This window comes from Pundamilia nyererei, unplaced genomic scaffold (genome assembly GCF_000239375.1).
Source record: "Pundamilia nyererei isolate P.nyererei 1_Seehausen unplaced genomic scaffold, PunNye1.0 scaffold00028, whole genome shotgun sequence".
In the NCBI taxonomy this organism is placed as follows: domain Eukaryota; kingdom Metazoa; phylum Chordata; class Actinopteri; order Cichliformes; family Cichlidae; genus Pundamilia; species Pundamilia nyererei.
Window position 1 is genome coordinate 2,469,380 of NW_005187429.1, and position 14,052 is coordinate 2,483,431.

General features: G+C 41.2%; 1 protein-coding gene across 2 annotated transcripts; it reads left to right on the forward strand.

The window, feature by feature from the left end:
• The first annotated feature begins 371 nt into the window (after positions 1-371).
• On the forward strand, positions 372-12,601 carry tmem64 (transmembrane protein 64). Of its 2 annotated transcripts, none has more exons than XM_013909667.1 (3): positions 372-1,900; positions 8,622-8,777; positions 11,284-12,601. In XM_013909667.1, the coding sequence occupies exons 1-3, from the start codon at positions 1,190-1,192 to the stop codon at positions 11,473-11,475; spliced, it is 1,059 nt and encodes a 352-aa protein (XP_013765121.1). In that variant the 5' UTR covers positions 372-1,189; the 3' UTR covers positions 11,476-12,601. The 2 variants fall into 2 exon arrangements, with proteins under 2 accessions (XP_013765121.1, XP_005728486.1); XM_005728429.1 differs by lacking the exon at positions 11,284-12,601 and adding an exon at positions 10,032-10,552.
• Positions 12,602-14,052: the final 1,451 nt, after the last annotated feature.

Below are 14,052 nucleotides of genomic sequence, written 5' to 3' on the forward strand. Positions count from 1 at the left end.
CTATGTTTATTTTCCTCTTGTTGCGTAATTTGTAATTTTCTAATGAAATCACTGTCTGTTTGCTCCTGTTTATTTTTAGAAAGGAGAGCTTTCCACGCAGCTACGTCCCGGCCACACTGACGGTAAGGAGTAACAACACGGGGACATTTCACGGTGATATCTGTTACGTATATCTTGCCTTAAAAACACAGAGAGACTCCGAATGATTGAAGTAAAAGAAACGTTACAGGGATCGCGTTAAGCTTGGCAGACAGAAACAAAATCATTCAAGCAATCGCTCAAAAACAACTTATTTAAAAAAAAATCTCGCGGTGACATCGAGAGCTTTCTGATTGGTTGAAACAGTTAAACGGTGGGTCACGTGGGCTGAGGTTACTTGGCATTCTGGGACACAAACAGTGGTCTGTATGAATAGCTTCGACATCGACAGCATCCACTCAGGAGAGAGGACGACGAGTGAAACAGCAACAGCAACAGCAGCTAGCCTGGAGACAAAGAGCAAACTGGGCTTTCACATACGGCTTGTGAGTCCTGTGTGTCGCTCTGGTGTCCGGGAGAGGCGGCTCTGAAAGGCCGGTGGCGGTGGTTTTAGTCTCGAGATTGCACTGTTGGACTTTATCCTCGCAGAGAGCTAGTTAGCTAACGGCGGAGAGTAAGTTAGCCACGCAGTGATTTGTGCTGGTGAGTTATCGCTAAAACTGGATGTGAATGCTGGGGGAGTCCTGAAAGTTGATGTGGATAGCACAGGCTCTCCCCTTGTCATGCAGACCCATCTTTGTCGTGTCCCTCCGGCCGCTGACTCAACCTTGTCCTGAGCGAAGTGATAACAACTCTGAAGATGGCGAGTGCTTTAGACAGCGACTACAAAACTGACAACATCAAGTCACTGCGCTGGCACGCTACACAGCTTGTGTACCCGAGATAAACTGCTAACACGGGTTAAGTTGGGCAGTTAATGTAATGGCAAAAGGTTACCTGTATGCCTTACTATGCCAGTGCAGTAACAGCACCAGAGCAATGGACTACTACTTATGCTGAAGCCATCGTCTGCGAAGTTTGTGATTACTTGTCTCTGTTGAGATGGACTTTGACTGTGTTTAGACGCTTTCTAGGAGCCTGCAACATAACAGCTGCTTCCAGGTCAATCTGAGCTCCACTGCTGGTCCCCAGAGGCTGTTTTAGGACCGACATGTCAATGTCAGGGGCTACGACCGTGCAGCTTTTCACCAAGCTTGTAAAGCACGCAGTGGGCAAGACGCAGATCCAGCTGAACCGCTGGCTGCAGAAGACCTCCACGGACGAGTGTGACAAAATCGACATCCTAATATGCAACGCTTTTGATGAGAGGGGGACTGGCTTGGGGAAGTCGGATGGTGTTCCCGAGGCCAGCGTTGACGCAGGGGGGGCGACCTTCACCGGTGGTGCAGAGTTCAGACACCCGTGTTGTATCACCACTTTCTGTTTTAAAAGCGCCCTGCTGGCGTGCATCCTCACTGCTGTGTGTTTCTCCTCGGTGGCTCTGGTACGCCAATACCTCAAGGACCTCCTGCTCTGGGTGGAGAGTTTGGACAGCTTTGTTGGAGCCATGCTCTTTATAGTTGGTTTGATTATCGTGTCCTTTCCATGTGGATGGGGATATATTGTTCTTAACGTGGCTGCTGGCTACCTCTACGGCTTTGTGCTGGGCATGGGACTAGTTATGGTGGGGGTTCTAATAGGGACCTTTGTGGCACACGTGGTGTGCAAACGACTGTTGACTGACTGGGTGCTGAACAAAGTTGGAAACAACGAACAGCTCAGTGCCGTCATACGCGTGGTGGAAGGAGGAAGTGGACTCAAAATTGTGGCCTTAGCAAGACTCACCCCCATACCTTTTGGACTCCAAAATGCAGTTTTCTCGGTGAGTATGTTTCCAGGTTTTTTTAGGTCATCGTATAAACTCACAAATTGCAGTAGATGTGTCACAGCACTTGTTCGGCTCTGGGAAGAATTCATTACTGTGCCAGATGATGGCTGAACAAATCAAACAGAGTCCTGACAGTTAATTATGTGGTCTTTTTGTGTGTGTTTTAGAGGGGATGCATTTTTCTTATTTCTAGGCCAGCTGAATCTCAGGGGAAATCAGAACTATCTAGATACAAGTCAGGAACTGCCAGTTTCATTTCAGTTTAGGACACTGAAAAGAGTAGTTGGCCTGTTACTTCAATATTCAAGGCAGACCGGAGTCTAAATGTGGAAATGAAAATAGGAAGCCGGTCCACAGAGAATGGAAACTCATTCTTCCTGCAGATAAACGGAGTGCTCCTAGGATGTGGCTCCCAGTGGTCAGTAGCCATATTTCAGGTTTTATATTTAGGAGCAATTTTTTGTTTTTGTTTGTTTTGTTTTTTTCTCTCTTGAACATCTGGTGACATAAACACAATTTAGTTTAAGGTGCACCTTTTTGGTTTGGTTTCCTGTGTATTTTTATTTTTTTGAGATGACTCATGTCAGATCAGTGTTGTGATATTGCTTTCAACTGCTCTCCTACATTTAACCGAGGCCCGAGACCTTCATACATTGCATGAATAGTTTATACCCCTTCATTATCTTCCTCACTCAACTCATTGATACATCCAAAAAGGTAAAAGGCTTAAGTGATCATCCTCTGTTTTATAGAATATCAGGATGGGTCACTCGATATGAAAACAATAGGACTATTTAAAAAATAAAAAATAAAACAAGGTATTACAAGTTGAAGCCATGCAAAAAACATAGGTTCACTTACCCAGTATATCCACAGTTGTCTTTCTAGATACATTTAACCTCCTAGGACCTGGAGTCCACATATGTGGACATCACATTTTGGGTTGTTTAGACCAAAATACTCAATTTTGCTCTACAAGGGCCTGATGTCCACTTACGAGGACATTTTACTGCTACTGTTCTATCAAAATTTTAAATGAATATCCTCATATGTGGCTCTCATTTTTATTAGAAACAAAAATCAGATTAAAAAAAAAAGGTAATTCTTTGATTTTTACATTCATCAGCCCCAATATGCCCAAATATCAAAGAGAAATCAAAAATGCGTGCCGTGGAAGAGTTCGGGTCTTAGGAGGTTAAGGATCACACTCCTTGTGTAGGCAGTAATGTAATTTATAATACTCGTAAAATTGCCACTGAGAGGATTTATTGCTAGTTATAATAAAATTTACCCAGGACATCCTTTCCACACACAAAAAATATATATATTTATATCTCAAAACAAAAACTACATTTAATCTACTGCATCTAACATGCTCAAAGAGCTCGATTAACGGTAAACATGCTAAAAGTATTGTCTGATGAGAAATCCCCCTTAAATACTGGAAAACGCAGAAGCACAAACATGCAAAATTGAATGCAAAGTGTTGGGCTTGAAAGACATTAATAGCTTACAGCAAGAAGGAGTTGATGCACTGGCCCAAGGAGGGGAAAAAGCTGATGATGTAAGTGTGTTTCACAAGCACAGAGGTTGTATGGTGCTAAACCAGTGGGGTTTTCCGGGGTGACTGATTTGGTTAGACATTTGTCAACTTTATAGAGTTGAGTGCTTTGCATTGATTATGATTTCTCACAGTTTAATGTCACCACACTGACTTAAAAAATCTGCTTTATAGCCCTCATGCAAATATTGAGGTGTTCGACCTCTATACTGGTTGATCTGAATAACTATCTAAATGTGTCCCCAGTGTGATGTTTATTACTGAACATAGAGAGAAGTCCTGTAAAGGGGTATGAAATCTTAATCTACCCTGTAGCGTGTGAGAGCAACATGTTGAAGTTATTTATTGCACTGCATTACGTGAACACTAGACTTTGGTTTAACATATCAATATTGCATTAACATATCTACAGTTACTGTTCAAAACGACCCTTACAACTTCAGACGGTAATTTGATAATGGTGAGATGAGAGCATGGTAATAATGAGAAGCCTTGTGGGTACAAGAATCACGGGACGCAATAAGCATTTGTGCTGCTGTTGTACGCTGACTGATAGGCTGCTATTTGAGAAGCATCTCAAAGTCAGATGTATGGATATCAAGGTTAGGCAGGGAGCTGACGTAGATAAGGGTTTAGAGTCGGTGGTGATAATGGCACCAAATGTGAGCCTGTTTTGGTTTTTTTTTTAGTTGTTAGGATGTTCGTTTAAAATATGCTCACAATGTGTTTTAAAATGAAGGTTTTTCAGACTGTGTTAGTGATAATTCCTAGACATACAGTGTCATCAAGTATGAGAATCTGTAATTCTGAATATGGGCATTATTAGTCTTTATTTCTACACTAAGTCAGCAGTTTACCTGATCATGGACTTTGAGTATGACATAGCTTAAGCCTAGCAGATGGCTTTCTTTTGCCTGACTGACTTCAGTAGCTTCATTTTTCCCCCTTGCTGTATACTTCATAGTTGGGACTTGTCTGTGCTTCATGGGAGGATAACTGGAGACGCTATGACAATAGTTGCAACATTGAACTTGCTGCTCCACGCTGCAGAAGTGAAAATGAGGTGTCAAAGTCAAAGGGACAGATTTTAACACTCTGTTGCTCAGCTGCTGACTCTGTGACTGGCGCTGTTAGCACCCTCAGTCAGCTCATGAGAGTCAAAGTACAAGGTGAGCTCACTGACAGTCATGTACGATGGTGATCTTCAGCTTGCTCTGGGTTATTACATACATGGTCAAAGCAAACAAAAAAAGGCTGCAATGCTAAAATGGCTAAACAACAAATGCTACAGATGTAGGTCATATTTTTTTGGATGCCAGTTTGCATTTGTTACTAGTCTGCTGGTTTGTTCCAGCTTATGACAGCTGTTTGTCTTTGGAAAATGTGTCTGTGCTTGACTCATTGGCAGGCTTTTTAAGGAGTTTTTTGTTTCTTTTGACATATTTTAGATTTACAAGCAGCTTGTTGAGTTCTTGGTGGATGTTGCTCGGAAAAGCTTGGAAAAACTCTCACCTGTTTTATTGAGATATCATTATGTCTATCATCTGCGTCTTTCTTCGATAATGAATAATATGGTGTCAAATGATAACTTGAAAGAAATCACAAAGACCGCATTGAAAGTAGTCCATTAATCATTATTTCCACACTTTTATCAGCGGTTTCCTCCTGGATCTGCACCTGTCTCGTATGCAACTTGTTCTGACTGCTCACATAGCGCCATGCAGCTGTTTTATGAAAAATGCTGTTAAAGCACACTGTACGCTAGCTGCTCGGCACCAAGTGGCAAGCAGACACACTTAGCATAGCAAAGCATTTACCAACCACAGTGTACTGGAGTTAGTGGAGTCCTAATCTTTCTAAACGGGTATCTACATATACATATGCAGAATGTGGAGGCCCGGGCCAACTTTGGGATCTGAATTTGTACTCATCAGTCACAAGCATGGTTACCGATACCTGACAAGGACAGGAGGCAAAAGAATGATTTTAGTTTTGCAATAAACTGTCGCCTGCAATGGATTGGTGCTTTTGAAGTTACCTGCATTTGTTAATGCATTTGCCTAACATGCAAAATACTGCTGGTTTGAGATAAGGGGGAGAGACAAATCTCCCCGTCAGGAGGGGCATCCGGTATAAGAATCAAAATAAGGTTGTAATCGAGCAGATGGAGCAGGAAGCCTCAGATATCTGCTGGCTGCATCTGAGGAGAAAATTGGCCTTTGTCCTCAGATGCTAATGCTTGATTTACAGGACTGCATTGCCTATGCTGTAGACTGACATGCACCTTCCAGACACAGACTTCAGCATCTCTGAGTAGTCTATTTGGTAGTAGTGTCTGATATATATTTATTTGGTTTATTAAGAAAAGCATGATGTTTTAATAAGAAGAGACCTGATTAACACAGTCAGGTGGCTGTTTCCTTCTAAGTACCGTAAAGAAGGTGGTGGAGAAGTGATAGCATTTGCTGTTAAATGACCAGGATGGAGAACTGATATATTCATCACATCACCCAGCGATGCGTGTCGTAGTCGCTTCCATGTGAAATTCTTTGGTTTCTGTTGGAGAAATGACTGTCAGAGTGGAGCTTTTGAGTCTCACCACCTGTTTTCCCTGCAACATTTTCACTTTCAACCCCAACTCAGGCTCTTGCTGGATACTTAATCTCATCTGGAGGTTCATTGTAAAGCCGAGCTGCTGTTGTATCTGTACGATCTTATTCTCCACAATAAAAAGAGAAACGAGCCAATTCTAAGCATAGGCCCGTAACGGCTCACAGTAGAGTTATGTCTTGTCTGCCCTGCCCTTGGTAAGCACTTTCTGCGGTGAGGCTACATTTCACTGTGCCCCTCACTTCTTTCTGCTGAAGTTGGTGGTGCTACATTATCACGGGTAACCTAAAACGACACAGAGACTGCAGCAGTTAGCAAAACAATAGGACAGCTCAGGAAAAATGCTTGTGAATCCGTTGAGCTTCAGGTGCGTGCTTTCATCTCCGCACATCTATTTTATTGCACTTTTATACCTGCTCGCTATCCTGGCTCCAACACTCGTCATAATGAGCTGATGAAGCAATCTGGGAAGTCTTTGTGTGTGATTTATGGACCTTCGGTACAAGCAGACATGTTTTAAGTGTTCTTCACACTCCATTAGTATGAATAAAAAAGAGAAACGGCATCACAGTTGCAATCCTAATTTTACTGCATAGTCAAAGCACCTAGTGTTTTGTTTACAAGCACAAAGTCAGGCCTGCTTTGCTGCTGCTCTAAATAAATCAGGCCAGTCATAAGACGGGGCGATATTTTTTTCACTTGAATTTGCAGATTATCGTGATACAGGCTTGCAGAAGCAAGTAGGAGGTTCAGTGGGAATTCTCTGCACAGTCTTAAAAATACCACAGACTGGCCCTTCCCTGGTCGCATACAAGACAGCTGTGTGTGCCCGATGCCTGGGTGGGACTTCAGAGGCCCTGTGCTTCAGAGACTGCATTCATTTTCTTCTATAGCTCTCACAGATGTCTCAGAAATCAGCTGAAGGCGTTTTGATTGTGTTGGCACGTGGCGTGGACACATCAAGGCTAATCTTGCGAGGAGAAAAAGCCTATCACATGACCGTGCAGAGGGAAAAGTGCTTGGCGAAAAAACAGCACGGACTACAATGTTAGCTTGATTAACCACGATTCGATAATGTCAGTGTTTTGTGAAGTGTAACCTAAGTTCTTATCAGTGTCTAGTGTGATAACGGGAGAGGATTTTATCCCAGCAAAGAGACACTTTGGCCGCATCGAGCGCAAATGTTTTCAAGCCCTGATAACATTTTGGCACAGACAGTCTTGCAGCAACATACCAAAACCCCTGACACACTGCTATCAGCTGCAGCATAGTCACTGAGCACACGGTGCCAAGGTCACATCCTCCCACAGCCAGCACGGGTGCACAGAGGCTTATGTCATCACTTAATCAAGAGATCAAGGGTGACAGCGAGCCAGCAGTTATTTATATTTACCGGTATATTTATATTAAGGTGGTTGTTTGGCGATACCGACATATCAAAGTTCAGGATACTTGCACCAAAATTTATTTAACAGCTTTTAGATTTAAAAAAAAAAATAGAAGAAGGGGTCTGTAGCAACATTTTTTTTTTTTTTTTAAGGACAGCATCCTGCCTTTGAGTAGTTTTTCTAGTAACTGAGGTGAAGGGACTCAGTTGTGATGTAGCCTGTGAGCACAACACTAAGCCACATCATTGACACCACTGGCAGTGCTCTGCAGAGACACCTCTGGTCCTGGCGTTCATGCGGATGTTATATTTACTCGTGTACCACTACCCGGAACAAACCCCCAAGGCAGCGACACTGCCCAACTGCAGCCGTCTCCTGTAGCAGAGCACCCAGCCTATGCACAGAAACCGCTCAGGAGTAGCTCAAAGACCATACTCACCCTCCAGCTTTATCAGATCCCAGTCTGATTGAGCATCTCTGGAACGCGCTAGAACAAGCCTGATTCGTGGAAGGCAGCCCATGGGGACCAGACTGCTCTCCTGGTGCCAAACGCCACGAGCTGTTTTTGCATGATGGGCGCAGGTTCAGCACTCAAATTTGTTAGAAACTATTTAGTTAACCCAATTTACTGTGGTTAGTATCATATTTATTTATCCTGCGAGGAAGCCAATCCTCATAAGAATTTATTCGGTGTACATATATAAAAGCGTGTAAATAAACAATAAAAAAAATCAGTACTTTTTTCTTTTTTAAAAATTTTTTTTTCAAATTGTAAAAGTCGTAAAACAAGTTATTCAATTACTGGAGTTGTTCATATGTTCTTTTTTTAGGAAAGGACAATGCCACCTTGTCATGTAGCTTCTTTTTTTAAAATTCTTTAAAAGCTTTACAACGTTTCAACAGGTTTTGGAAACTACACAAAGTTCAGGGCACAACAAAATCGGACAAGTCAGACAAGTTTGACTTTCACAGACTGACACAGTTCAACATTGTTGAAATAACTGGAAGACGAAAAACTGAAAGACAGTCTTTTAGTTATAGATGTTTAAATATGATTAAATCTGATCTTTTTCTCGTGTGTTTTACTGTTAGGTTACAAACATTAAAAAAATATTTTGTTTTTTGGGGTTTTTTAATCACTGCTCTCCTTTCACAGATCACAGATGTGTCCTTGCCAAACTACCTGGTGGCCTCCTCTGTGGGCCTGTTGCCCACACAGCTTCTAAACTCCTACCTGGGCACCACACTTCGTACTATGGAGGATGTCATCGCTGAGCAAAGCGTCAGCGGCTACTTCGTTTTCAGCCTGCAGGTGAGCTGAAGGTGATAATATATTGAGTACGAAGGTAACAATTTTCAAATATCCGAGATTTGAAATGATACGTTGCTTTCCCATTTTGCTCAACGTTGTGCTGACGTTTAAAGGACAAAAGCCCAGCGGAGCTCGTTATCAGCACACCCCTATTTGTGACCATACTGAATATTTATTCTTAAATATTGGTGATTATTGACGGAATAATAATAGCTGTGGATATAAAACAAAAAAATTGTGTGTGGAAATTTTCCACAAAAATGTATTGTGGAAAATACTTTAAAATGGAGAACCGTAACTACTGTGACGAAAACAAGCTTACATACAGGAAGTGTAAGATGTTCTTTTCTTGAAATGACTTCAGCAGGTCTGTGGGATGGTAGAGGTTTCTCTCATTGTTCTGGTTTGAGCTTGTTCCACTCTTCCACAGTTTAACTCTAGTTATTTTCATTAATTTACCTTCAGGGATTTTCTAGAGATTCTTGTTTGCGAAGGACTGAGCTGTTTCAGTATTTCACTGTTATCAGATTCTCAGAACTTATGAAACCGGTTTTGCAATTCAACAGTGGTTTGGTTTGTTTTTGTTTTGTTTTTTTAAAGAAGGAAACAGTGATACATGAATGAATGTCTGATGCGGTTGTTTACCTTTTTGCTTTACAGTAAGGAAGGAATTCCTGCTATAGAAAACATTTTTTAGACTATGACCTTCTTTCCAATCTTCACTGACATCTTCCTCTATTCATGCACTATATGTCCTTCAGCAGGTTTCAGTTTAGCCTTTCTGTTAATGATCTGTCAATGAGCTTTCAGTCCAAATTCTCTCAGGCGATGAGACACTTTATGCCAAGAAAAAAACATCAATGTTCAACAGCGAACTGACGAGCAATGTGGTCAATGAGCAATGAACCAGTTTCCCACTCAAAAGTTTCTCTCTGGTGAATTTGTCCCAAATGGACAACTATGGATGGATTTTTTTTTTTTTTTTAACCTCCTGAGACCTGAAGATTTTTAATTTCATTTTAATTTAATCGAATGTTCAGTATCAGGTGCAAAAAAGTTCCCTTAAGAAGGATGTTATCCACATTGGATCACATTTCCTTTTAAAACATCTCATTTAAGATTTTTATTTAGGATAGAGTATTTTTAAAGTACAAAATACACTTTTTTTCCTGTTCACTTATATTAGGCGCTTTAAATAGATTAAGGGGTAGCTTTGGTATTCCCTGACCTTTATCTCTTCTGTATCTCCACCAGATGCCCTGCTTCGATGTTATTCAGCCCTTTTAGGCAGGTCTTTGCTTTGGAGCACTCCTTGTTGTAGGTTTTTGTGAGTCAGAAAACACAACAAAACCACGTAATCTACTAAAACATCAAACCCACAACAAGAAGAATGTGCTCTCCACCGACCAAGCCTGCGTGTACGCCAGTCTGACCATGCAAAATGCAGGTTGAACACTTTTCTTTAGAGTTACAATAGTAACAGAGAAAATAAATATGACCTACACACACAAGCAACAGGTGACAGATCTCGTCCTTGCTTCTAAGAAGAACTTTCTATTACTTTTCTGTGAAGTATTATTCCAGGCATTGCTCTTGTTTGTGCCAGAAAAGTCAGCTCAGCTCACCTCAAGTTCATTTCAGTTTTACAGCATCACCAACACCTGTTTAGTTTTATGTAATTCTCACAGGTGCTCAGGGAGAGTTAATAAAGGTCAGGAGTCCAGTGTCTGGTGAGTAGAACAAGGTATTAGTGTTTCATGTTATCTCATTGACAGCTGGCCATATTCACATGGAAGCCAGTCATGATGGGAAACTATGGGAGGTGCCGATGTAGCCCAGCTTCCCTGACACCAGCATGAGGAATGGACAGTCGGATTTTCTGGATTTGCCCTGTGATAGATGGCTCTCGCTCAATAGCAGTACAGATAGGCTCCTCTTCCCTGCTACCTTAAAGTGAAGTGGAGAAAATGAATGAATTGGAGTTAAAACCAACCTTTAAATAACTAATTACGTGTGATTTATATAATAAACATATTGGTGGTTGTCCTTCAGTATAATTAACGCAGTGTTTCAGAGGCTACTGAGTTTTTGCTTCTGAAGTCATATTATTTGTTTGGGCTTGTTCTGAAAAACTCAGACTCCAAAGTGACTAAATGCCAAACTCCAGCTGGCTTCGAGATTTAGTTTTCATAGGTATGTGAGTTGTCTAGAAGGTGAAATGTCTTTAAATACAGAAGAACGCAGCAATGTCTTTAGTTTTTGAACTAAATAAGTTCATCGATATTTGTTCTGGTTTATAACTACTAACTTAATTGTTACAGTTTTCATTTCTAAATGTTAGAATGTAGCTAAAATTTGCCTTCATCCCTTTTTGCTTTTAGGAGACAAAACGATGTGCCTGTAAATGTAGTGCTTTACTTTATTATCGTCATCATTACACAAACAGAACGCTCATTACCACAATCGTTAGTTAACACAAAGCTTCTTGCTCTGCTCCGCTCTACAGATCATTATCAGCATCGGCCTGATGTTCTACGTCGTGCATCGGGCTCAGGTAGAGCTCAACGCAGCCATCGCCGCCTGCCAGATGGAGCTGAAGTCGTCGCACATGAACGGCTCCTCCACCAATCACAGCAGCTTCACCTACTGCAGCAAGAGGGTGACAGCTGGAAGCGGAAACTGCATCAACATCGTGTGATCTCGAATCGCCGCACGTGGCTGTAGCAGCCTAGACCTGGTCACTCAATTGTAACGCACGTATCCTTGAGGGAACCAGCACAGTTCAGCTGGTGTCCCAAACACGCCGGCGGCACGGTAACGTACTGCAGCGATCGTCCCGGCATCAGTGTACACCTGTAGTCGGTGTGGAAGTGCGGGACCACGCGCCTGATAATGGTGCTGATGAACGTGGTACGTCATAATGGTAGTTTATTTGTTTTCTGTTAATGGTACTTTTTCACATTTGTTACATGAGATGTCTGCGGAAATGTGACGATGTCATGGCAACCTGCGAAATAGTCACGATATTTAATCCTTTTTTTTTTTTGTGCTCATGTAGAACTTCAACTTACAAAGTCCACACTGGGAGGCGGGAGATGGTGGCAGTGGCATGAGTTAATCATACACTTATTGAGACTGTAGTTTGAATGCTGGGCAGGAGCAGAGCTTTCAGACTCTGTTTTATTACCTTTACACTTAAGATGTTTGCTTTCTTTTACTGCGGTTTGGCACCAAAAGCACTAACAAAATAGTAGTTTGGATTAAAATGCAAAGTTTGTTTTCTACATGATCTAACGTGACTGTTTCACTTTTGCCATGAGAGTGGGCAAAAATATGGCGGGTAGCACAGTGAGCGAGTTTTAAAGTACATGGCAGGAAATGAAATGCCTGCTATTTTTTTCTGAATGTGCAGGTCCTTTCAAAGGAACCGATTTTACTTTTGATTTCAGTGTCAAAAGAACACCAGCCTATGCACCTTTAAGTATACCTGTTTCTATTTTATTTCAGGTGATTGATTTTGCTTATTTGCAGTATGAGTAATAAAGGGCATTATTAATATTTTTGAATTATTTGGCATTTTAATTATGGTTCCCTTTTTTTAAGTGTCTTATTTTTGGACTATGGAGAAGGCGGGAACACTCCCAGTGCGCGTAGGCTTTCAGTTTGAGCACCTCCTGCAGGTTTGAGAGGAGAGCCGGGAACTTTATAATCCAATATGTTTAACTCAGAGCCGCACACCCTGCGAGCGATTCCCGCATCATTGGTGATCCATTTAGATTTTTCATTAATGTTCGTTTTACTTTTGTTTTTGTTTTTGCTGTGAGATTTTTCTTTTTCTGGAGAATTATAGAGGTTTTTTTTTTTCTCTTTTCTTTAAAATGGTTGATTTGATAAATCAGTGCAATACATCTAAGAACGAAACTGCAAGAATGTCACATTTCAGTGCTGAAACCAAACTAATAAGAAATGCTGTCATGCATACGACATAACACAAACCCAAGTCTGTGTGTTATTTGGGGTTTATCTTACTTAGATTACAGAGATGTGAGCTCGATGAGATAAAGAAGCTTTTATTTTTTAATGTGCCGTGAATTGAGGAAGCTTATGAGAGGTTATGACCCCGGCCTCGCCTGAGGTGAGGCTGAGTGCAACTTAAGACTTTTTACTTGTTGGTGGTGATAGACATCACCTGGTAACTTTTTAAAATTTCTTTAAGCTCTTAATACAACAAGGATCTCATGCTGTAGGTTTGTTTGCACAGTCCACTACAGACAAACATTATTTTCATACAGATGAACTACAAATGGGTTTGGTTGGTCAAAAGGAAAACTGGATGTGTCATAGAAGCTGACAATCAAACACAACACGGACACCAAGGGATGAATGTGATGCTACTTTTTATTTTTTTACATTTATTGTGATGCTGCTCCTCAGACCAAGTCTGTTAGAGGAATATTAAGGGCTCCTATTTAAAAGATTAAAAAAAATTACACATCTTAATGTTCCTGTAGTTGTTCACAAAAAGCCTGCTTTGTGATGCTGGTGCAACTTTTTGTTTTGTTTTTAATTTTAATTTTTGTACCTTTTTGTTCTTCTTAACGCCAGAAACTGTCTTCACCCGAACACATTCCATGCTGTCAGTCGACTGGCAAGCTGTAGAGTTACTTTCACACTAAATGTTGGTTTAAAGGGCCCCTTCCGGTTTGAATTTAGCAATAATTTTGACAGTTTAAAGCAAAAAAGCCCATACCAGTATGTACCAGTAAGCTCTTTAGCCAAGTGAGGGGAATCGCTTAGTCGGGTTATAACGTGAACAAAAAGCTGCATTTAAGTTATTTGATCTATATTCCAGAGTATCACCTTTCCCAGGTTTGTATTTCAGTGTTGAGCCTGCCTTTTACCTCCCGCTGCCTCTTTGACAGACATCTCTGAGTTGCCTATGATTTGAAAGAGACGTCACGAGACACGCTGGTATCTGTGATCAGAACAGCTTGTTTGGTATTGGGAGAGTCCCTGAAATGACTGACTGCTTGCACACAGATCACACGAACATCTTTATCGTCAGATTGAAACACTTTTACAGCTTCTTACTTGAATTGACCGTTTACGTATAGAGGGAGAGAGGAGAACATGTCTTACAAATGATAGCTTGTGGGGAAAAAAATCACTTAACACTTAGTCATGTTTTAAAAGCACGGAAATGTGATTTGTTTTAAAGTCTTAGATGTCCCCTAACAGAGACTCTCCTGAAACGTAGCATGATTAATGAAGTTGT